Below are 22,825 nucleotides of genomic sequence, written 5' to 3'. Positions count from 1 at the left end.
TCCAAGGGACCAGCCAGGGTTCAGAGGTTTGAGGAGAGGTGGGAGGGCCTCCAGGGCAGCTCTGCGGAGAAAGCCAGCCTGAGAAACTGGGGGGCGGGGGGGGGGCAGCACACGTGTCAGGGGCGGACCTTTGGCCGCCGTGAGGGCACTGGCCTGTGGGATGATGCCCAGTCCTGGCCCACAGGTGGGTGAAGGGAGGTAGCAGGCTGGGAGCTCAGAGGTGTGCATCTTTGCCAGGTCCACCGGTGGGGGGCCTCGGGCTGTCGCATTTCTCTGCTCCCACCTCCCACCCCCACCCCACGCCTGACCCCCTGCCCAGCACCTCGGTGGTCTTTTATTTCAGTTAGTAGTAGCTCTTAAATCTATCAGAAACCCCGAGGGTGCAAACTATGGGCTGCCTATGGGCTGTGGAGCGTTTCCTCGCTGGCCCACGGCTCCGGCGCTTAGATGAGCCGTTTAACCCGCCCACCTCGCCTGCGCGGAGGGGCGCTGTGGGGGGGGAGGGGTGGCGGGCCACAGCCCACGGCTCAGCCCGGTGTCCCCAGGGCGGGCTCGGCCCCAAGTCTGAGCAGCTGCCAGAGCAGGGGCTGCCCCCAGTGCCAGCCAGCGGGCCTGTCCGACCACTCGGCCTCGTACAGCCCACTCTGGTGCCCACGGACGCTTGGGTTCCCACCTGGGAACCTTTTCACATAAAGCTGCACATTCTGTTCGCGCCCAGGGTGGACGAAAGGTCAGCCCAGTCAGAAGCCTCCAGTTTCCCTGAGGGACTCGGGGGCCCTGCAGGCATCAGTGGGGGTCCCAGGGTCACCACACACTCAGGTCTAACAGGGCGTGGGGCTTGAGAAGAAACAGACGCTCGTGCCCTCTCCTGGGAGGGGCCCCAGAGACCCTGAGGGGTTGTCCTAAAACCCCCTTTGGGACCAGGGCCTCCTCAGGGCTCCCTCCCACCCAGCAGCCCCTGCCAGGCCCTCCCAAGTAGCCCCAGAGTGGGTGCGTGGGGTCCACCGGGCCGGGCTAGCATCGCGCTTGCCAGGCAGGGTCGCGGCTCCCCAGAGTGGGTGCGTGGGGTCCACCGGGCCGGGCTAGCATCGCGCTTGCCAGGCAGGGCTCGCGGCTCCCCAGAGTGGGTGCGTGGGGTCCACCGGGCCGGGCTAGCATCGCGCTTGCCAGGCAGGGTCGCGGCTCCCCAGAGTGGGTGCGTGGGGTCCACCGGGCCGGGCTAGCAACGCGCTTGCCAGGCAGGGCTCGCGGCTCCCCAGAGTGGGTGCGTGGGGTCCACCGGGCCGGGCTAGCATCGCGCTTGCCAGGCAGGGTCGCGGCTCCCCAGAGTGGGTGCGTGGGGTCCACCGGGCCGGGCTAGCATCGCGCTTGCCAGGCAGGGCCCGCGGCTCCCCAGAGTGGGTGCGTGGGGTCCGTCGGGCCGGGCTAGCATCGCGCTTGCCAGGCAGGGCTCGCGGCTCCCCATGCGCTTATTTTGGCTGCCACGCTCCCCAGAGGCGCTGGGAGGTGCCCAGCGAGCAGGACAGCAGCCCCAGGTCTCTGAGGGAGCCAGGGGAGCCCCTACCCCACAGCCAGCCCCCGTGTGTGCAGCCCTCAGACCACTGGTGCCCAGTCAGAGGCCCACATTTGCCAACGTCGTTTATTGGGGCCACCCTGGGTGGGGAGTACGCACAGCATACATAGCAGGGCCCAGGGTGCCAGCCCAGGAGCGCCTAAAACGGCACAGGGCGGGGGGACAGGGCGCCAGGGTCCGGGGGTGACGGGTGGGACGGCCTGCGTCTGGGGGCCCCGGCCTGCGGAGGGGTGCCGGCTTCTACGCCAGTGGACGTTGCTCAGATCTTGGCCAGGCTGGAGTTGGCATCGGCATGCTCCTCTTGGATGGGGGTCCGGAAGCTGTTTGCCCCTGCGGAGGAGGAAGGGGTGAGGGGTGGGGGGCGGGAGGCGGGCGGGGTCCCAGCCTCCCGCAGGCAGCGCGCTCTGGGGCCCACCGAGAACACTCACCGGGGGGCTTGGGGGCGTTGGGCGTCGGCCTCCAGGCCCTGTGGTGCAGGAGCAAGGCCAGCGCGGCAGCCACGGGGCCAAGCAGGCCCAGGCCCAGGCCCAGGCCCAGGACAGCGGCCAGCTCAGGGCCTGCGGGGAGGCAGGGCCCGCTGGGGTGGGGTCCACCAGGGAAGGAGTCCACCGCAGGAGGGCCGCACCCGGCCAGCGGGCAGCTCCACCCACCCTCCCCGCCACCCCACCCCCCTTGGGTTGGGGGAGGGCCAGGCCCCCTTACCCTTGGGGGGCTCTGCGTGGGGCGTGGAGGGCCCCTGTGAGGCCCTCGGCCAGGTAGTGGTGGGCTGAGCAGGGGTGGACCGGGCTGCGGGGCCCTGGGTCTCCCAGGCGGGTGTGAGTCGAGGGCTCCTGTCCTCACAGACAGCGTCCGAGCTGTTGCTGGCCGCCTGCAGTGTTCGCTTTCCTAATGAGGTGCAGCTGAGCGGGGCAGGGGTGTTGATCAGGCCAGAATGTCCCCCACCCCACTCGTCCCCCACCAGTGGGACGGGCCGAGAACTGGGGCAGGACCAGGGAGATGTGAGGGGTGACAGGGGTCCACAGCAGGTCACTCAGGCAGCATCAGAGTCCAGCCCAAAGGCGGCGAGGAGAGAGGCCAAGGTCCCTGCCACCCCCCAGGAGCCTGGGCCTCCCCCGGCCTCCCCCCCCTTCTCAGCCTGCTTCCCACACCCGCTCCCCTGACCTGTTCCCGCCTGCACCCTGCCTGCTCTTTTCCTGCCCCCACCAGTTCAGCTCAACAAGGACGGGGGCCTCTCAGCTGTGAATGAGTGAGGGTCTCACACCCTCCCGGGCTGGGCTGGGGTCTCACGGCCTCCCCGCTCCAGCCCAGCAGGAAGGTCAGTGGGAGGAGGCTGGGTCAGGGCCGAGCAGGGGTCGTGGGGGCGGGGCAGGGACCAACGTCGGGGGGGTGGGGGTGCTAACATGGGGGGGAAGGGGTCACGGGGTGCCGGGCCCCGGAGCTCCCAGCCAGCAGCTTCCTACTCCCAGACCTGACCCCTGGCTCCCAGACCCCAGGCCACCCAAACCGTCCAGCCCCAGGGACACTCACTTGGTCCAGGGCTGGCAGGCCTGGTCGTTGCCCGGGGAGAAGTGTCCTGGTGGGCACGGGGCACAGTCTGCAACAGAGTCAGCAGGCTCTGCCCATCTGCCACCCCTGGGGGGCCCAGACGCTCACCCCCCCAGGGCCTCCAGCAGCCCCTCTCTGCCTACATGCCATCCACTGGCCACGACCTGGGAGCCCCCCAGCCCCTGTCTTGGCCTGACCTGCCTGGGGGAGAGGGCACTCAGCCAAGCCTGGGGTCGGGGTGCTGAGGGGAGGTGACAGCGTGTGAGGGACATGCTCCTTCCACATGGTTCCAGAGGCACCCCTCACCAACTCCACGCTTGTAGCCATAGCCGTCCTGGGGCTGGGTGCCCGGCCTGCAGCCGCAGACCGTGTCTCTCGTGGGTGTGCATCTCTGCTTGGGCTCGCTCCCACTTCCTGGGGGTCGGGTAGGGTGGGCGCAGTCAGTGGGGAGGCCAGAGACACAGAGCAGGCTGGGGGACCGAGGCTGAGGGTCTGCAGCTATCTCCCCAGGGCCAGCTGCCCCCTTGCAGCTGGGTGGCCTCTGGTCCTCTCCCATCCCCAGATGCCATGTCCCTCTTGGCCACACAGCCCCAGGGGTCATCCCGTGGCAGCTCTGCCCGCTCTTCCCACCCCTCCTCCAGCCTGCTCAGGACCCTCTGTGGTCCTTGACTCTGGGTCTCACCCACTCAGCCTCTGGGAGGGGGAGGAGCCCCGTGGGTGGCCTCAGCTGACTGTGGTACTCTGGGGCAGGGGAGGGCAGGCCCCGGCGTGGTCTGGAGTTTGCTCCGAGGCCCCGTGTGAAGTGGGTACCAGCGGGGCCGGGGCGCCTGGCGGTGCTCACTCTGGTTGCACTGTGTGCAGGGCTTGCAGGCCTCGTAGTTGACTGCCTCGTTGTAGAAGCCGGGCTCACACGGACGGCACACCGTGTCCCGGGCGTGGTTGCAGCGGCTCTCCATCCCATAACCTGCCACGGGAGGCCGGGCTCAGAGCTCCCCACAGCCTGGCCTTCCCCACAGCAGCCCCCGACCGCCTCTGGCTGGCCCACCATCCCATCCCAGGCGTGGCTCCAGGTCACCCGCTTGCCCTAAGTCCACTCGCCCCACGGTGCCTCACCACGTGACCCCATCTGTAGGTCCCTGTGTCCCCTGACCCCGTCTCCTCATCCTGGGTCCCTGTAGGCACCCCTCCCCCACTCCACGTCCAGGCCACTCACCTGGCTGGCACTCCTTACAGCACCTGCTGCCACTGGGGTAGGTGTCCCCAACACAGTTGAGCTGGGCCGCAGCGCCCAGCGCGAGCCCCAGGAGCAGGAAGGCCGAGCCCGGCGCCCTGGGTGGCTGGGCTCCCACGCGCATTCTCGGCTGCTCTCAGCCCCACAGCTCGGGAGTCTGGGGTTTTTCCTTGCAGGATGTGGCTATAAGGGCTGCGGGGGAGGGGTGGGGAGGGCAGGAGGAGGGGACCAGGAGGAAGGAGGCCCCAGGAAGCACTGGAAGGCAGCCTGTGTCCCGGTCCTGGGCTTCTCTTCTGCCCTGGGCGCCAAGGCCCCCAACCCTGCGATAACGGCCGTGGGCCTCAGGCTCGGCCCAGCCAGCAGCTGCAGTGTGCAGATCCGGGGCCTGAGTGAGGACCCGCAGCCCCCTGACCCCTGCCAGGGCCACCAGGCCAGGTCCTCCAGCCCAGCCGGTCTGCACTGACCCCTCCCCCTGGACCCCTCCTACTCCTGTCTCACAGGAAACTGGAGCCCCTTCCGCCAGGCATCCTGGCTGTCCCCCTGCCCTGCCCAGCCTGGCCAAGCTGCCCAGACCGGGGTGGTCTTGGGATCCCTCCACCTGGCTCACTCCTCCTGGGCGCCCCCCTCTCTGCAGGGCAGAGCCCTGAAGAGGAGCGGGGGGCCCACCCTGAGGCCAGTCCTCACCCCTGCCCCACAAAAGGGTGCCCGGAGCACATGGGCGAGCCAGGGCAGCACACTGGGTCAGGCATCAGGTGCAGGGGGAGGGCTGGTGGTGTCCAGGGCTCCAGAGCATGGTCACTGGCCCAAGTGTCCAAAACTAGCTCAGACCAATGCCAGCAGCGCTGGTGGGTCAGATGCCGCATGACCAGTGCCCACAGTGGGTGCGCAAGCACGTGAGGGTGTGTGCTGGTGTGAGAGGGAGAGAGCAGCTGAGCGTCCTTGAACACAGCAGGCATCTGAATCCACGTTAGTGCCCTAAACCCACACGTGGAAGCTTGATCCCCGTGCAGCTGTACTGGGAGACCGGGGCCTCTCAGGAGGCCATAAAGGCTGGGTGGGGTCACAGGGTGGGCCTGATCCAGTGTGACTGGTGTCCCTACAAGAGGAAGAGGGCAGGGCACAGACACGAACAGGGCACGACCACGTGAGGACACAGGGAGGAAAAAGGCCTCAGGAAACACCAACGCTGCCCACTCCTCGGTCTCTGGACATCCAGCCTCCAGGACTAGCAGAGGGTAAACGTCTGTGCTGCAAGCCACCTGAGCAGACCGAACACGTGCTGCTGGGCAAGCCCTGCCTGGTGCCCTGGGGGTGGCGTGTGCCTGGGAGCGTGCACCAGCCGTGTGTGCAGCACGCGTGTGTGGCGCTGGCTCCACATGCCGGGATGTGTGCTCCCATGAGCACCTGGGCATGTGCCTGGGGCGGGGTGTCCCGTGAAGACAGACTCTCCGCTCTGCCCCCTGGCCGGGCAGGGGCTATCTCCCTAAAAACTCTGGAGGCCATGCCAGGCTCTCCCTGCGCCACACCCACCCCAGGTTTAGGGTGTTCCTGCAGCACCACTGGGACAGGAAAGAGAGCTCCCGTGTCCTCAGGACAGGTGGGGAGGGCCTTTGTACCGGCCCCCCGTGGGGCACGAGGGAGGAGCACAGGTGCCCATGCACACACATGCACACGTGCACGCACACACGTGTGTACATGCTCCCTCTCATGCAAAGCTCTGATCCTGGCGGCCCAAGGCAGGGAGGCCGTATGGCTTTGGTGCTTTTAAATCTGAACCACGAGACAGGATTATCTGCTTAATGGTTAACCTGAAGCTTTGGCGGGGGGGGGGGGGGGGGGTGCAGGCCTCCCGCAGTGGCTGGAAACCCCCCACCTCCTGGGGGCACAGGTAGGATGTGGGGCTCCCTGCCCACCTGCGGGAAATTCCGCCAGCCAGCTCCGCCTGCGGGCAGGGGCCACCGCAGGGTCGTCGCCCTCAGCCTCCAAAGAGAGGGAGGGTCCATGGGGGAGGGGCAGGGCTCCAGGCAGCCTGCTGTGCACACTTGTGTGTGCGTGTGTTGTGCCCCGTCTCCCACTGACAGTGAGAAAAACTATTTTAAGACAAACCATAGCTGCCGAGGTGGAGGTAACTCGGGGTCTGGCGGGCAGCACCCCATGCCTTATGGGGGCCATGGCAGGGGAGGCCGCCCGCCCCCTGCCCAAGGCCCCGACTCTGGGCAGCGCACCGGGGCCCGGCCCGCACCTCTGTCCCAGCGTCCCACCTGCTGGTGGTCACCCACCCACACGGCCAGAGCCACGGGCCCCGCCCTCCCACCCCGCCTTCTGGTCGCAGTTCTGAAAAGCCTTTCCTCTTGTTTGTCTGGAAACCGGCCCAGATTCTGCGGCGGCCCCTCCCCGGCCCCTCCCCACGCTGCTCGGAAGCAGGTCACGTGGGCAGCTCAGGGCAGCCTCTCTGCCCACCTGGCCTGAGCCTCCAACCCCAGCAGGGCCTTCAAAGGCCCGTGCGGACCCCCTGGCCGGGTGAGCCGTCCACCGAGGCACCATGGGCCACGGCTCAGGGCTCTGAGGGGGGCCCGGCGGGGGGCCAGGTTCGTGGGTATGTAGAGTGGAGACCCTCCCTTGTCACTTAACTCTCACTGCCCACACCCCCCCAGCCCGCACCCCAGCCAAGCCAGCGGGCGTGCCAACCCTGGGGGAAGGGCCCAGTGTGGTGGTGGGACCGCAGCCGGGGGGACCAGGTCTCACCCCTCCCGCCAGAGGCTCCTGACTCCCCAGGTCGCCCCTCCCTGCCCCCCCCCCGCCCCAGGCCAGGACTCTGGGTGGCTCTTGGGGACTCCCCCAGCTCTCTGCCCCCAGCCCCGCGCCCTGGGGGCCCAGGGCTCGTCCTCAGAGCCCCCTCCACCCCAAACTCCCATTTCCTCCCAGCCCGTCCCAGGTGGCCTCACCCAAGCCTGGACTCCAGCTCCTGACTTTAAATCTGCAGCCCAGATCCCCAACTCCCGCCCTGCAGACGGCCCCTCCCTGTCCCCCACCAGGACACCGTCCCGCCTGGCGGCCCCGTGTCATCCTCCCCCATGTCGCAGGTGACCACCGGCGCTAGCAAGCCCCTGCTCTAACCAAACCGCCCACCGCAAAGCTTCAAGTGGAAGCCGCCTGGCCACAGACATCCGAAGTCGTCTACGTGTTTTTTTTCCCACCAAAAAAATGAAGCTGGGAGAAAAAGGAAACTATATTTCAAAGTAAATTAATGTGATTCCTGTCACCAGTATTAGCGTTTCCTCGGAGACTGAACGCCACAGGGCCGGCGGCTCTCACGGCCCCTTCCCGACCCCCCAGCCGCCGGCTGCTGGTTTCCAGCAAAGCCTTCATCTTTCAGTTTTCAAGGAAACGGCGGGAGCTGCGTATTTCCCACGGTGTGGCCAGCCCGCAGGCCCTGATGTGGCCGGTGCCTCTGGCAGAAGGGCTCCAGTTCTCGGAAGCGAGAAGCAGTGGGTACGCGGGAATCGCGGGAATCGAGGCGCCGCGGGACGGACGGGACGGGGCGGGGCGGGGAGGGGTGGGCGCGGCGGCTCAGAACTCCTCGTGCACGCTGCGGGCGTAGTCCACCAGCTTGCTGCCCGTGAAGAACTCGCTGTACTTGAGCACCTCCTCGGGCTCCAGGCAGTGGTTCTGGTTCTCGTCGGCAACGGCGATCATCTGCTTGGCCTCGTTGAGGGCGCTGAACTCGTTCATGGGGTCCATGTAGTCCTGCAAGGGCCCCGGCTCAGCCCCGCCACAGCCCATGCCGCCCCAGGCCAGAGGCATCTCCTCACGTTCAGCCCGCATCCGGCCACGCAGCCGAGACCCCCCGCCCGGAGGACGCCCCATGCAGGCTGGCACCCCTGCCTCAGCGGGGCTGTGACACCACAACCAGCTCCAGGAGGTGAGGTCTTGCTGGAAATACTCCGTGAGCTAGTGGGACAGAAGCTGCGGGGCAGGGAGGTGGGAATGTTCTAGAACGTTCTGGAAGGTGGGTGCCAGGCCGGAAGTGGCTCAGGGACAGGCAGCCTGCACCGGCATGGGTAGCTCCACGCCCACGGAAGGGCAGGACAGGGGGAAGGCTGGCCCTGGAGCGGGGCACACGCACACGGACCGGCTTGGCCGCCGGGGCGGCAGTGCTGAGGGGAAGGAGCTCCTGAACCGGGGGTCCCGCCGCTATCAGCAGGGATCAGAGAGCTCCGGCTAAAATGAAATGACTCATGCAGCAATGGGGAAAAACAAGCCCCACGCAGCACCTACACGCGACACCAGTGAAGACACTCCCGAGGCAGGAAGCGGGTCCAGCGGCGCGCAGCCTTCCCGCCCCAGCGTCCGGCCAGGCCGACCCCGCTGCCCGGAGCAGCGGGCCCCACACCCACCTCCAGCTCCGCCGCGGTCACGATCCCGTCGCGGTTGGCATCGATCAGCTCCTCGAACTCTCTCTTCCTGTCTCGCACCCAGCCGTCGTCCACGTCCTGGCCCTGCTGGTTCTCCACGGTGCCCACGGGCAGAGAGATGAACTCGGACAGCGAGAGCTTCTTGTCACCATCCTGGTCTGCGGGACACGGGGGCAGACGTCAAGACTCCAGCGGGCGCGGGACCACTGAGGCCACTCCGGAGAAAACTCAACTGACGGGGCTTTGCTGCCAGGTTTTCAGTTTGTGTGGTTTCGGCCTGACCCCAAACAGCGGCCGTACAGCCCCCGCGGGCCACCCAGCCCAGAACCGGCCCGTGCTGACCTCTGCGGCTGGGCCTCACCCAGGTCCCGGATGATCTCCTTGACCATGAACTGCAGCATGCCGCGGCTGTGCTCAGGGTGCAGGAACGACAGGAACTCGCTCTCCGTCAGCAGCAGGTCCGGGGGCGGGTTGTCCGCCTGATACCAGCGGTCTTTGAGGTTCTCCAGGACTTCCTGTGCTGAGAGAGAGAGGCGCATCCGTGAGGACCCACGCACACGGGACCCCTGCACGCATCCAGAAAGTTCCGAGACACGCAGCCCGAGTGCAGGGGGGGCCAGCTCAGGATGTGGTGGCACGCGGGGCCAAGGGCCTGGCCCTCGGAGGGGTCCTCAGCCCCCTGGGGCGCAGATACACAGACGCCCCAAGATGCAGGTGCAGACCCTCAACCGAAACAGACCCCCCCCCCCACCCCGGACACAGACCCCCTTAGACACAGCCCCACCCCCGCTCGTTCCCGGGAAGCGGGCCGCCGGCTCTGTGGGAACAAAGGCACGACTTGCTTCCCTTCCGTCTCCGCCCGTGCACTGTCCCGGGCAGGGCTCTGAGGGAAAACTCAGTTTCCAGGTATGACTCACGCGTCCCCTGTGCGATCCCCGCTACCCCTGCCACTGTGGGAAGGCCCGGCGAGGGGCCCTGGGGCCGGTGGTCGGTGACGGGCTGGGTGTCCAGCCAGGGAGCGGGGAGAAGCCGGCGCAGCATCCGCACCCTCACCCGGGGCCCAACTCCAGCTTCCGGCTGGGAACAGGGACGCCGGGCCCGGCCCGGTCGCGACGGGGAGAACCCCACACAACGCCTGTGGCCTCACACCTCGTGCCTTCTGACAGAAGGACAGAAGAGCCGTGGCAACTACAGGATCGCCCACTGCCTACCTGCCCGGCCACGGGGACAGGAGTGGTGGGACGGGCATGGGCTTGCCTTGCCGTGTCTACCCAGAGCCTGCGAACGCGACTTGATCTGGGAAAAAGGTCTTGGCAGGTGAAATTAGTAAAGGTTCTTGAGATGAGACCACCTGGGATTCAGGTGGGCCCTAAGCCCCGGTGTCCTTGTGTAAGAGGAGATGAGATTGGAGAGCAGTGGCCACAAGCAGGGACGCTGGCAGCACCAGAAGCTGGAGGCGGCCTGGAGGGACCCCGTCTGCAGCACAGGGGACGGCGGCCCTGGGGGGCCACGTGAGCTCAGCCCCCCCCACGCTCTCCCTCCTCTGGGACCCTCGACAGCCGCTTTTCATTTCTGATCCCCCAGAGCTGCTCACCCCCCTCCCCCGCCCCGACTCATGAACACACGGGAGTGAGGTGAGGGCTGGGCGGATGGAGATACCATGAGCTCTAGATCCAGGAAGAACACGTCCTGACCCCACACACACCCAAGGGAAAGGGCGCTGAGGACAGACAAGCAGGCACAGACGGCCAGCAGCTACCCAGGAGCCAGTGCTAAATGTCCAGTGCTGGCAGGAGGAGGACAGGGGCCCCCCGGACACCTCTAAAGGACACCTTCGGGGGACGGTCTGAACCCAGGACAAACAGTGGAAACACAAAATGGAGACAAACATAAATGGCCAACAACCATTTCAGGAAGAAAATAACATCCTATTTACAGGCTTTAAAAAACAGCAGAGGGGCTTCCCTGGTGGCACAGTGGTGAAGAATCCGCCTGCCAATGCAGAGGACACGGGTTCGAGCCCAGGTCCGGGGAGATCCCAAGTGTCGCGGAGCAGCTAAGCCCGTGCACCACAACTACTGAGCCTGCGCTCTAAAGCCCGCGAGCCACAACTACTGAGCGCACGTGCCACAACTACTGAAGCCCGTGTGCCTAGAGCCCATGCTCCGCAACAAGAGAAGCCACTGCAATGGGAAGCCCGTGCACCACAACGAAGAGTAGCCCCTGCTCGCTGCAACTAGAGAAAGCCCGTGCGTAGCAATGAAGACCCAACGCAGCCAAAAATAATAAATTAAATAAATAAAAACCAGCAGAACCAAAATCCTGGGTGACACCACACAAACTAGGAAGGAGGCCTCTATACTGCCCAGAACAGAGTAAAATGGTCTTGACTTAGACGGTCAACGATGGACTGAGAAGAAAAAAGTAAAGCTGTAAGATACAAAACCCCTGCCCACAATGGGCAGCCCCCATGGGCACACCTGGAAAGCTGGGTGCCCCATTCACACCTGTCAGGCCACCAGATAGGGTCATGTGACTGCTGAGAAAAGGAAAGTGGGGTCTCTAAATCCCACACTAGCAGAGGGAAAGATGAAAGGAAAAAAAAGAAATATCAATAGAAACAGAAATGAGCTTAACCCATCTATTACCAAGAAATTCAGGCTGGCTCACGATATAAAGCTAACCTCTACGTAGCCCATAAAAAACAAAACGCTTTGGAAAAACCAAGTCTCAAGGGCGGTTCACAGGTGAATTCTACCAAACATGTGGGAAGGAGGCCATACCAATCTCCACAATCTCTTCCAGAGGAGAGAGACAGAGTGAACACTTCCTAACTCATCCTCTGAGTCCTAACACTAAAAGCAGAAAGGACACAAGAAAACTACAGACTGATGTCTCGCATGAATATAGACACAAAAACATTCAACAAATTATTAGCAGGGGCTTCCCTGGCTGCGCAGTGGTTGAGAGTCCGCCTGCCGATGCAGGGGACACGGGTTCGTGTCCTGGCCGCTGAGCCTGCGCGTCTGGAGCCTGTGCTCCACAACGGGAGAGGCCACAGCAGTGAGAGGCCCGCGTACCACCACCACCACCACCACCACCACCACCACCACCACAACAAAAAAAACAAAAAAAAACATATATATACATTAGCAGATCAAATCCAACAACATACAAAAACAATTACACGTTACAACCAAGTGCGGTTTATCCCACGTAGGCAAGGTTGGTTCAACGTCTGAAATTCAACTGATATTCACATCAACAGGCTAATGAAAAGAAATCACGTGGTCGTATCAATAGATGCAAAAAAGCATCTGACAAAATCCAACACCCATTCATGACGAAAACTCTCGGCACGCTAGGAACAGAGGGGCCTCGTCCCCTTGATATAGAATACCCACTAAAATACCCACTAGAATACCCACTAAAAACCCACGGCTAAGATCACAGTGGCGGGAAAGCCGAAGCTTTTCCGCCAAACTCAGATGAAAGCAAGGGCGGCCCTTCCCACCACGGCTCTTCAACGTCGCACGGCAAGTCCAGCTGCTGCACTAAGACAAGAAAAGGAATGAAAGAGACACTGATTGGGAAGAGGAAATAAACCGTTTTTGTTCAACGATGTCACGACCGCCTACGTAGAAAACCCGAAAGAATCGACAAGAAACTCCTGGAGCCACTCAGCAAGCACAGCAAGGCTACAGGAGGGAAGGCTGCCATACAGAAGCCAATGGCTTCCCTGCACCACAGCAGGGAACAAGCGAAACTCGGAACTAAAAACTAAAGAGCACACGCAGAAACAAGGCGCAGAGCGCAACCTGATGGCAGACGAGAGTCCAGTGCCAAAAACACCAACCCTGACAGAGAACCGTGGCGCCCACAGCACGTCTACACACATAACAGTAACGAACATCCCTGGACCAAAGAACACAGCGCCAGCCGTCACAAAGCAGACGCGGGAAGGGCCACAGACACCAGCAGGAGGCCATGACGCAACCCTGACGGCCAGGTGCACGTGAGACAAACAGGGTAGCATCACAGGCACAGAGACGTCCCAGTAAAAATCCGGCACTCACGTGTCCATCAAGAGAAAACGACACACTGGATGACAATGGCAGGGACGACCTGCCCAGTAGAGACCGAACAGGAGAACACAGGAAGCACACGGCGCTCTGACAAAGCCCCCAACAAGCTGAACTCGACACCCGGCTGCGAACGAACCCCCGGGAGGGACGGGATGGCACAGAGCTGGAGACAGTAACCAGTGAAGGTCACGAGAACTCTTCAGTGGTGCTTCAGAACTCAGCTAAAAGGCGTCAAATTTTGTACCAGGGAGACGGGTTTTTAAAGGAACGTCTCTGAAAAGCTAAGGGGAGAGCCGGCTGGGACTGCGGCCTCCAGGCACCGCAGGCAGGAGCCCCCCCGGCCTTGCCGACTCCCGGGGTCGGACCTCATCTGGCACTGAGAACCTGTCCCAGCCGAGACCCGCTTCCGGTGCTTCCGCCACCTCCTCCCCGGAGCTCAAGCCCACCTGAGGCCGCCGGCTGCACCTACCCACCCAAGGCACCTGGGGGATCCTGGGGGCTCTGCCTAGTGGCCCCGTGGGAGCACTCGGCTGTGGCCACACCCGCCTCGCCCCCTTCCCTCCCGGCATCTGTGCTGTCACGCGCGCCACGCTGGCCACGGGAGGCCGAGCCCTTACTCTCTTCGTCGATGTTCAGGTCCCACTTATTCTTTATCTTATCAGCAACTTCTCTCTCATCATGGCCTTTGCTTGCCAAAAACTTCACCTTGTACTCATCCCATGACACATGGCCTGAAAGAGCAAGACAGCTTGTTAGAAGGTTTAACAACGAACGCTTTTTTTTTTTTTTTTGCCCGCGCCGTGGGGCACGTGGGATCTTAGTTCCCCGACCAGGGATCGAACCCGAGCCCCTTGCATTGGAAGTGAGGAGTCTTAACCACTGGACCGCCAGGGGCGTCCCAACACTGAACGTTTTAAAAAGATGTATCTAGTTACTTTAAGCCATCAATCCAAAATCCTGGTGCTAAGGGCATCTGTAGAGGCAGGGGCAGCAAAACACGGCTCCAAGCTTCACGACAGAGCCTAGCCCCGTGGTCCCCGCCTGCACGGCAAGCTGGCATCTGTCTCCCTGGCAGCACCTGCAGACCCCTCCTGCCTCTCACCTCCTCGTTCCTGGGCCCTCGGCCTGGAGCCCCGCCCCCGCACACACCTCCAGGCACTGCCCTCCGCCAGCAGCCTCAGGCCACCAGGGTCAGGGCGAGGTTGGCTGTACCGTCACCGTCGGGGTCCACGGCTCGGAAGTGCGCCTTGCTCTCCGCGATGGCCTCCTGGAAGTGCTCGGCCGTCTTCTCCATGATCCAGCGCTGCATCTCCTTGGCACTGATCCTTCTGTCGGTGTTCAAATCCACCCTGCAGGCCCACGAGACGTGTCAGGCGAGGCCTCCAGCACCCCGACAGACGGGTGTACGGACAGAAGGATGGCCACAGGCGTTCTGCAGGCAGCCACAAAACCACCACGAACAGCAACACATCCCACCCAACGGTGACGCAGGAGAAGTCGGGGGGATGTGGGGGACACAGTGGGGGAATCAGGGAGGACGCTGGGCAGTGTCACTACCCCATCCGTTTCGGGACCACAGCGAGGGGAACAAGTCTCCCCCCTGCCGCAGGACGGGGTCCACAGACCCACACACCTGGGACTCACGAGGAGTCCCTGGTAACAGGGCTGGAGCTCAGACACTGGAGCACAGTCGTGTCTACTCGCACAAACACAGCCAGCGAGACAAAGAAACAGCTGTAGGTGCAAGTGTGCCGGCAGCTGTACACTCTGCACACACTCACGTGCATATGTGGGTGTGTGCATGGCTAGTGCACACCAGTGGACATGGGTCAGAACACACGTGTATGCACGGGCTGGCACACACACACATAGGAAAGGACTACAGGCAAGGACACCCCAGCAGCAACGCCCACACCCGCTGCCAGGTCCTCGTTTCTAAATCCCACTCTCCCATGAAACAAACCAGCGCTCCCCAGAGAACTGGGTGATTCTAGGGCTGAGGTGGGAACACAACAAGATGAAGGGAAGCTGGCGTGGCTGGCAGTGCAAGAAAGGAAGGAAGCGCTCACAAGGGGCGGGGGGTGGGAGGGATGGGCAACGACAAGGTCCTGGCGGCCAAGGCTGGAACGCGGTGGGCAGCCAAACCGACAGCGCGGAGCTGCGTCCCCACCAAAGTGCAGACGACACCCACACGTCCATCCTCCTTACGGGAGTCCAGACCACACGGTGGGTCTTCCCCAGAGCTTCGCTCCCACCCCCGGGAGGGTGGGCTGCCCCTCTGAGTGGCTGCCAGAGAGACGGGAGGACAGGACAAGGAGTGACACTCCTTGGCAGATCTCCCCTGAGCCAGGTGACCAGGCCGACAGCCCCCGTGATGTCGTGCGGACGTCAGGTGCCCTGATGTGATGTCACGAGAGTGCCACCTCACCTCTGGGGTCTTCTTTCCATAAACCACAACCCCTATCTAACCAGAAGAAAACACAGCAGACAAAGCCCAAATCAGGGACACGCTACAAAACACCTGAGTGGTCCTCCCCAAAACCGTCAAGGTCACAAAAAAGTAGCCTCCCAGATGGGACCCCGGGCAGAACGAGGACCCTGGGGCAGCGCGTGACCTGCAGCCTGGAGCGCGGGGAACAGTAACGGAGCACCGTCGTGTCCTAGTTTCCACAGTGTGCCTCGGTCTGCATATTTCTGTAAACCTAAAACCACTCCAGAATAAAAACCTCACTTGAGAGGTGCTACGCAACCTAGGTCTTGAGGCTACGTGTTTGATCTGCCCCGGGCAGGGTGCAGGGGAGGCAACAGCAGCTGCAGGGGGCCCCACAGGGCCCACGGTGGCACCTCCAAGTGGGACGGCTCTGGGGGGGGCTCCGACTGAGAAGGTGAACACGGGCTAGACGCTCCCCGATGACAAACCTGTTAGACACGGGACGTATAAGGAAGACACGTGACATGGGCGGATGCAGCCGCGCAGCTGCAACGGCCCCAGGAGCCCGGTTTTCTGCGTTTCCCGGTGATCTGCTCTCTGCACCTGAACCCCACTCCCACTCCCAGAGCAGCTGCGAGGGAGGCTCTGTCGCCACTCCTCCCCACTCCGGGGGTCCCCTCGGCCTGGTGCACGCGGCTGCCCTGCTGATCCCTGGAAGAAGCCACGTGCCCTGTGGCCCCGCTCACAGCTTCCTTCCCGGCTTCACGAGACAGTGAGGTCTGGGCGCCGGACAAGGTTTCGGTCACTTCAGCCGCTGACAACGATCAGTTCCTCAAACTGAAGAGGGCACATCCAGGGGGCCAGGCGGCCGGCTAGGCGCCTCGGGGGGCCGCCGCCCCGCCCCTGGTCCCCCACTTCACCAACGGGGATGCTGCCAGAGCTGGTCCCCCGGCCGCGTGACCCCTGTGTGCATGCACAGCCCCCCACGAGAGAGTCAGTCTCCTTTCTGGAATCAAGAGCCACCCATCGTGCATCCTGGCACATGACCCTGGCGGCCACCGTATCGCCAGTACCGAGCCTGAGACCTGCCAGGCCGGCGCTGAGGCAGAGCCCCGGACCAGCCCATGGCCTGCGGGCGCCTAACCCACAATGCGTGCAGAGAGCAGACCCATCGGGCCCGCCTGGTGTCCCCGGGCCAAACCCCTCCCCCTCCCCACCACCTGCCCCATGGGCCCTGTCCGCCCATCACCTCAACCTGTCGTGGCTCCAGGCCAGCAGAACAGTACAGCCCCGTCCGCACACGCTCACTGGAGCGCTGATGGCGGCGCGGAGCCGACGGCCAACCGTGCCCGGCAGCAGCTCCGCGCCCACGGGCCCTGCCTCTAACTGGCACTGCGACCAGTCCCAAGGGCAGCAGGGTGCTGGCGCCTCTGCCCCACGCAGCCCTCCCCACGCCCTCTGAGCCCCCGCCGGACACAGGGCGCAGCTCAGGGCTGCCGCCTCGCGGCTCCCACGCTGCCAACTTCCCAGGAGCTCGTGTTACAGCACCACCTCCACAGCACGTCACCGAGGGGGGCCTCGTCACCTCGGCGCCGCGCAGAGCCAGGACTGGACCAACAGGGAGGCCGAGGCCAGCCCCCCACGCCCCCCCACAGGCCCCAGCAGCACCTACTTGGAGAAGATGGCCATCAGCTTCCTCCGGCTCCTCCGGGGCTCCGCGTCCTGTTCAAAGCCGTCCGTGTCCTTGCCCAGGAAGACCTCCTGGTGGAAATCCCTGTTGAGGTGCCCATCCATCTCTAGCTTCACCCCGTTCAGGTGGTCCGGAGGCAGGATCTCGTTTTCCTCCCTGCTACCCACTCTCTCCCGAGCGGACGTGTGGTTGGCGGGCCGGGCGGACGCGTCCATCAGAAGGACAGCCCCCAGGAGCCAGAGGCAGCGAGGGGCCAGGCCACAGAGGGGAGCCTGCCTGGAGGTCATGGCTGTCGGGGTCTGCGCTGCAGGATGGCCTGCGAGTGTGGCCGGGAGCTGGGGAAGGGGGGTGGCAGGTGAGGAGGTGGTGATCACAGCCCGCCTACCACCCAGGGCAACGCGGGAGGCCCCACAGCCAGCACAGCTGCCTGCGGCCAGCAGCCTGAGGCTGCCCGGTCCCAGCCAGCACTTAATGGTCCACGAAGAGGGTGCAGAGCCATGAGATGATGGAGCCCCAGCAAACACTTCTCTAAAGAGACGTTTACTTTGTAACACGAAATAGAAGTCCTTGGTTTCCAGGACCTACGCTGGGCATCCTGTTTTCTCCTTCTTCCACTCCCCCCTCCAACTACGATGAGGTGGCCCTGCCTCAAGGTACGCCCTGCACCGCTAACCCTGCCCCTTCTCCAGGCCCACCGAGCTGCCCCCAGCACGGCTGTCCTTGGAGGCTGGCCCCAGAGTCACCGTAACTCACTCTCCAGATGCCGGCTCAGCGCTCACGAGCTCCGGGACCTTGACGAAGGCACCTGCCCGCCTCAGCTTCGGCCTCCCCGCCCCAAGGCTTTGTGAGGGCCTGGTGCCAGCGAAGCCCAAACCCACCGGGCAGGGCACCACCCCTCCCCCTCCCTACCTCCACGACCCTTGTGCACACACATGTACACACGTAAACGCAGCGTGTACACACACACACACAAGTGCACTCATGCACATACACGAATGCACACACATACACAGGCACGCATCCACACGTACGCCCACGTGTGCTCACACACACACAGACACAGGCATCCTTGCTCACGTTCACACACGAACACCGAGAAGGCCAGAGTACCCAGGAAGTCTGTGACCCTGGGCGTGCCCGGGCTTGGCGGTGAAGGAACAAGGCCACCCTCTGTCCACGTCAGGGACCCCAGGGCCACAGGCGCTCACACCCAGCACTCGGCCACCCGGCCTCTCCCACATCTGCTGCCCACCCCGGGCCGCCTGCCTTCCCGCCCCCACGGCTCCTCCTCCAGGCCCCCCCCCACTTCCCCACTGCGCTCCTCAGGACCTTCTTGCCCTTAACGTGTTCCTCTTGGAGCTTGTCCACCCAGCAAACGCCTGCCGGCCCTCCCAGGTGCCGCGGAGGCCCCCCTCCAGCAGGTCTGACAGGGAGCAGCGGAGGGAAGCCCCCCAGGCCAGGGTGGTGTCCAAGGTGAGGCACAAGGGGTTCGAACCACGGTGCCCTCCATCAGGCCAAGCAGGCACCTGTGCTGGCTGGCAGCGCAGCCCAAGGCCAGGGCCACAGGCCCTCCCCGGCTGGCAGACGCCACCACTTGCTTCTCTGATGCCTCTTCTGTACCCTGCGCGCTCCTGACCAACGCCTCCCCTGGCACGGGGACACCTCAGTCGGTCTGACAAGGACAGGGTAAAGGGACAAAGCAGGTGACTAAACAGTTAATCCCACTAAGGGCTCATCCATGAAGGAGAACGTGTGGGAGACCCCTGTAAGTTAATGATCACTCTAGAAAGCAGGTTTGCTTAACCACAAAACCAAGCAGGCTTGCTTAGCAACAAACCACGCAACATAAGCACAAGACATGCCCCGGGACGATAAAATGGGGGAATGAGACCCACATCCTGCCCGCTAAGGTCAGTAAGTTAATGGTTCCTAAGACACGCTCCTCTGCGCAAGCTAAAAACAAAAATATAAGGACAAGGTGGCGCTACACTGAAGCCTGAGATGATTTCCCATATTTTAGTATGTGTTACCGCCTTTCTGCTCATTTCCACTGCGCCATGACAGTCCCAGTTTGACCGCGTAGGGACAAGAAAACTCCCCCGCCCGACAAGGAGGAGGAACTGGTGATGGAAGGGTGACGTCTACTCAAGAATGAGAAAGAAGGTGGTCTTCTCCCCTGCCCACTTTCCTTCCGCTATAAAAACGTAGCTTAGTTCTCAGGGCAGAGCTCCCCGCCTGCCCGCTTGTATCTCTCACAGGCGTCCTACAGTAATAAACTCTTTCCTTACCTGTCACTCTGCTGCTCAGTGAATTTTTTCTGCGCCGAGACAGAAGACCCTTCGCTCTACTATCACCCGAGACGCGTTCCGTCGGTTTCAGGTCCTCTGGGCCCAGGCGCTATCTGGACCCCTGGACGAGATCCTGCTCTCCCAGCTCAGCTGGCTCATTCCTTGGAGGCGCAACTCTCACGGAAGGGCCGCCTTACGTCCCTCCTTCCGTGTCTGTGAGGGCCTGCACCCTCCCCACACCCACGAGAACCCACCAGCTGTGCTCTCTGCGTGGTCACCGTCCCCTGAACCACATTTACTGGAACTTCCACTTGTCCCTCTCTGAGGGCACCGCCCCAGCACCCATCACACTGTCCACACAGAAGGCCTTTCTGCTCTGCCACGATGCATATATTCCCCAAGCCCACGAGCAAACCAAGACAACTTCCTCCTGGCCTTAACGCCACTCTGCTGACTGGTGGCCATAAACACCGAAAAGACTGGACTTTTCTGGGAAGAGCAGTCAATCCCACATTCTGCTTGATAGGCAGTACAGGGAATGTTATTTACATGATATTTTGCACAAAGAGTAACCCCCAAATAACCGTGTAGGCATCAGAAGGTCGGGCACTTCCTCCCCTCCATGCACAACGTTTCTGTACCGTGGTGAGCACAGGAGTCAGCCGCTCACTTCCCGCCCCAGGGGAAGAGATTTCAGAGCAGGGTCAGCCCCACTGACTGGGGGACCCATCCCGGACTCCTGGACAGCCCTGGTGCCCGCTCTGGTGAAACTAGTAAGAACAGCGTCGTTAAAACGCAAACACTTTTTCTAAACGCTCCGTCCTCGGCTTCAGGAGTCGCACACGGCGTTGGCAACGACTGCCCCGGGCCGAGCCGGGTGGCCCGGGCCTCACCCGGACTTCGGACCCTCCCCACCCCCCGAACGGCGGGGCCGCGGCCGCCGACCCGGCTCCACCGACCCCCGACTCCGGCATCCGAGGGGCCGGGCCGGCAGCAGATGCCGGCCGCCCGAGGCCCCGTCGGCCTGCGGCGCGCCGCCTTCCCGCCGCCCCGAGGCCGGGAAGGGGCTGTCACGTCCTGGGACCCTCACTCACCGGCCTCCCTCGCCGCACCCAGGATCCACCCAGCGCGACCCGAGCGCCTGCGACGCCTCCAACGGGCCACCTCTTAGGCCGCGGCCATCACTCTTCCGGGAAGAGGCGGGTCGCAGGGCGGTGCGACCTCCCCGCGCCGATGCCGGCGCCGCCATCTTTCCCCCGGGCGGAAGCGGCCTCACCGCCCTCCCGGGCGGCCAATGAGGAGCGTACGCGGGTCCACGTAGCCCGACGGCGCGGTCCGCGGCGCTCCCCGCGCCATGAAGCTGCTGCGGCGCGCGTGGCGGCACCGAACGGCGCTGGGCCTGAGCGCCCTGGCGCTGGGCGGCGCTGCGCTGCTCTACCTGGCGCGCTGCAGGGCGCCCGTCGACCCCGCCGCGCCCGCGCCCTTCGGCCCCGCGCGCGCCGCCGCTTTTCTGGCCGTACTGGTGGCTAGCGCGCCGCGGGCGGCCGAGCGGCGCAGCGTGGTCCGCAGCACATGGCTGGCGGCGCGGCGTGGCGGCCCCGGGGACGTGTGGGCGCGCTTCGCCGTGGGCACCGGCGGGTTGGGCGCCGACGAGCGGCGCGCCCTGGAGCGCGAACAGGCACGGCACGGCGACCTGCTGCTGCTGCCCGCGCTGCGTGATGCGTACGAGAACCTCACGGCCAAGGTGTTGGCCATGCTGGCCTGGCTGGACGAGCATGTGGCCTTCGAGTTCGTGCTCAAGGCAGACGACGACTCGTTCGCGCGTCTGGACGCGCTGCTGGCCGAGCTGCGCGCCCGCGACCCCGCGCGCCGCCGCCGCCTCTACTGGGGCTTCTTCTCGGGCCGCGGCCGCGTCCGGCCCGGGGGCCGCTGGCGCGAGGCCGCCTGGCAGCTCTGCGACTACTACCTGCCCTACGCGCTGGGCGGCGGGTACGTGCTCTCGGCCGACCTCGTGCGCTACCTGCGCCTCAGCCGCGAGTACCTGCGCGCCTGGCACAGCGAGGACGTGTCGTTGGGCGCTTGGCTGGCGCCGGTGGACGTGCAGCGCGAGCACGACCCGCGCTTCGACACCGAGTACAAGTCCCGCGGCTGCAACAACCAGTACCTGGTGACGCACAAGCAGAGCCTGGAGGACATGCTAGAGAAGCACCGGACGCTGGCACGCGAGGGCCGCCTGTGCAAGCGGGAGGTGCAGCTGCGCCTGTCTTACGTCTACGACTGGTCGGCGCCACCCTCGCAGTGCTGCCAGAGGAAGGAGGGCATCCCCTGACCGCCCCGAGCAGGGCTGGGACGCCCGGCTCCAGACCCTGCGCAGCCATTCTGCCGCTCGTGGTGGTGTGTGGAGGCTGGACCGAGTCACTGGGGGCCGCCCGCCTGCCTTCCACTGGTGAAGCTGACAGCTTCTGGCTGGTCGTTAGCATGAGGCCGGCCCTCGAGAGGACCCAGTTTACCTGGTGACCATGGGCCAGATGCCAGGCAGCAGTGGACACCTCCTAAGCCCCGGCTCTGCTAAGCACCCGTACAGCCTACCCGAGGGCATCTTGTTCTGCGTCTGCGGCCAGCATCCTGTCAGACAGAAATGTCCCGTCCCTGGATTTTAGCGTTTTGCCTGGACGTGGGCGAGTCCGCAGGCGGCCCCGCGGGGCCTGAGCACACACTGTCCTCTCCCAGGCCGGCACCAAGGAGCCAGAGGATGGAGCTGACAGGCCTTGCAGGACATGACCCCAAAGAAAAATGCCCCACCCCCCAGGGCTGGGGACAATGTCGTGTCCTGCCTCCACTGTACTGACCATCCACCTGCACCTGCTGAGGGCTGTGGCCGCTGTCAGCTGGGCCCTGGCACTTGGAGACTCGCCATGTGATGCAACCCAACAGCTTTTATAGAAGTTACTGTTGCTTTATGCGGTTAGGTCACCTCTTGCGTCTCCTGCTGGTAACCCTTGTCACATGTACGTCTAGGGTTTAACCTCGTTTTATGTGAGTCAGCTTTCGTGGTATTTTGGTCTGTGTGTTTGTCTGGAGTGAATTCGTGGTACGTGTAATTCAGAGCTTGCCTGCTATTTATTTATAAATTTTGTGAATTTGCGAAGATAAGCGTTTGAGTTGAGAGTTGGGGGGGTCTCATATGTTTTGGTATTCAAGAGAGGATTTTTCTACGAGAACTTGGAATTTGTGGGTTAACCAGTTTTTCCAACTTGAGTTGTAGACGCATTGCTGCTTAAGAGTTGAGACATGGAAGAGCTCATCCACCTCTCTTCTGTTTACACGGAAGGCGACCCCACTGTCTCTCTCTAAAAACACTTTTCTTTAAGGCTTCCTCTCGGCCGCCCAGGGCAAGTGTTTCTGGAAGCATTGACGAGGTTTCCCAAAATCTGTCTTGAGACAGCCTTGCTATGGCATGTCCCCTTGGGGACAGCAGGAGTTCGTGGCACCCTTGCACGTCCCCAGAAGGTTGGGGCTTCCTCTTTTCCCCGTTAAATGTGAAAAGTGAGCACTGTGGTCATTGCA

At 63.6% G+C, this 22,825-nt stretch overlaps 3 protein-coding genes across 3 annotated transcripts; 1 reads left to right on the top strand and 2 right to left on the bottom strand.

Moving 5' to 3' along the window:
- Nucleotides 1-1,832: 1,832 nt before the first annotated feature.
- On the bottom strand, nt 1,833-4,473 carry TNFRSF4 (TNF receptor superfamily member 4; the record flags this gene model as incomplete). The annotated part of the gene is made up of 7 exons (XM_082647923.1): nt 1,833-1,903; nt 2,002-2,130; nt 2,276-2,472; nt 3,101-3,167; nt 3,425-3,532; nt 3,960-4,082; nt 4,332-4,473. 7 exons carry the CDS (start codon nt 4,471-4,473, stop codon nt 1,833-1,835), a joined length of 837 nt encoding a protein of 278 aa, XP_082504049.1.
- Nucleotides 4,474-7,566: 3,093 nt separating this feature from the next.
- SDF4 (stromal cell derived factor 4) lies at nt 7,567-20,451 on the bottom strand. Its single transcript, XM_082664902.1, has 7 exons — nt 20,353-20,451; nt 16,953-17,305; nt 14,062-14,198; nt 13,467-13,580; nt 9,126-9,284; nt 8,747-8,922; nt 7,567-8,096 (listed from the first exon to the last, which is right to left on the bottom strand). Exons 2-7 carry the CDS (start codon nt 17,255-17,257, stop codon nt 7,920-7,922), a joined length of 1,068 nt encoding a protein of 355 aa, XP_082521028.1. The 5' UTR covers nt 17,258-17,305; nt 20,353-20,451; the 3' UTR covers nt 7,567-7,919.
- Nucleotides 20,452-20,612: 161 nt separating this feature from the next.
- On the top strand, nt 20,613-21,587 carry B3GALT6 (beta-1,3-galactosyltransferase 6; the record flags this gene model as incomplete). The annotated part of the gene is made up of 1 exon (XM_082655073.1): nt 20,613-21,587. One exon carries the CDS (start codon nt 20,613-20,615, stop codon nt 21,585-21,587), a length of 975 nt encoding a protein of 324 aa, XP_082511199.1.
- Nucleotides 21,588-22,825: the final 1,238 nt, after the last annotated feature.

Source organism: Grampus griseus, assembly GCF_964374135.1.
Source record: "Grampus griseus genome assembly, chromosome: 1".
Taxonomy (NCBI): Eukaryota; Metazoa; Chordata; class Mammalia; order Artiodactyla; family Delphinidae; genus Grampus; species Grampus griseus.
Note: the sequence above shows the minus strand (reverse complement) of the source record. Positions and strands in the feature narration are given on the sequence as shown.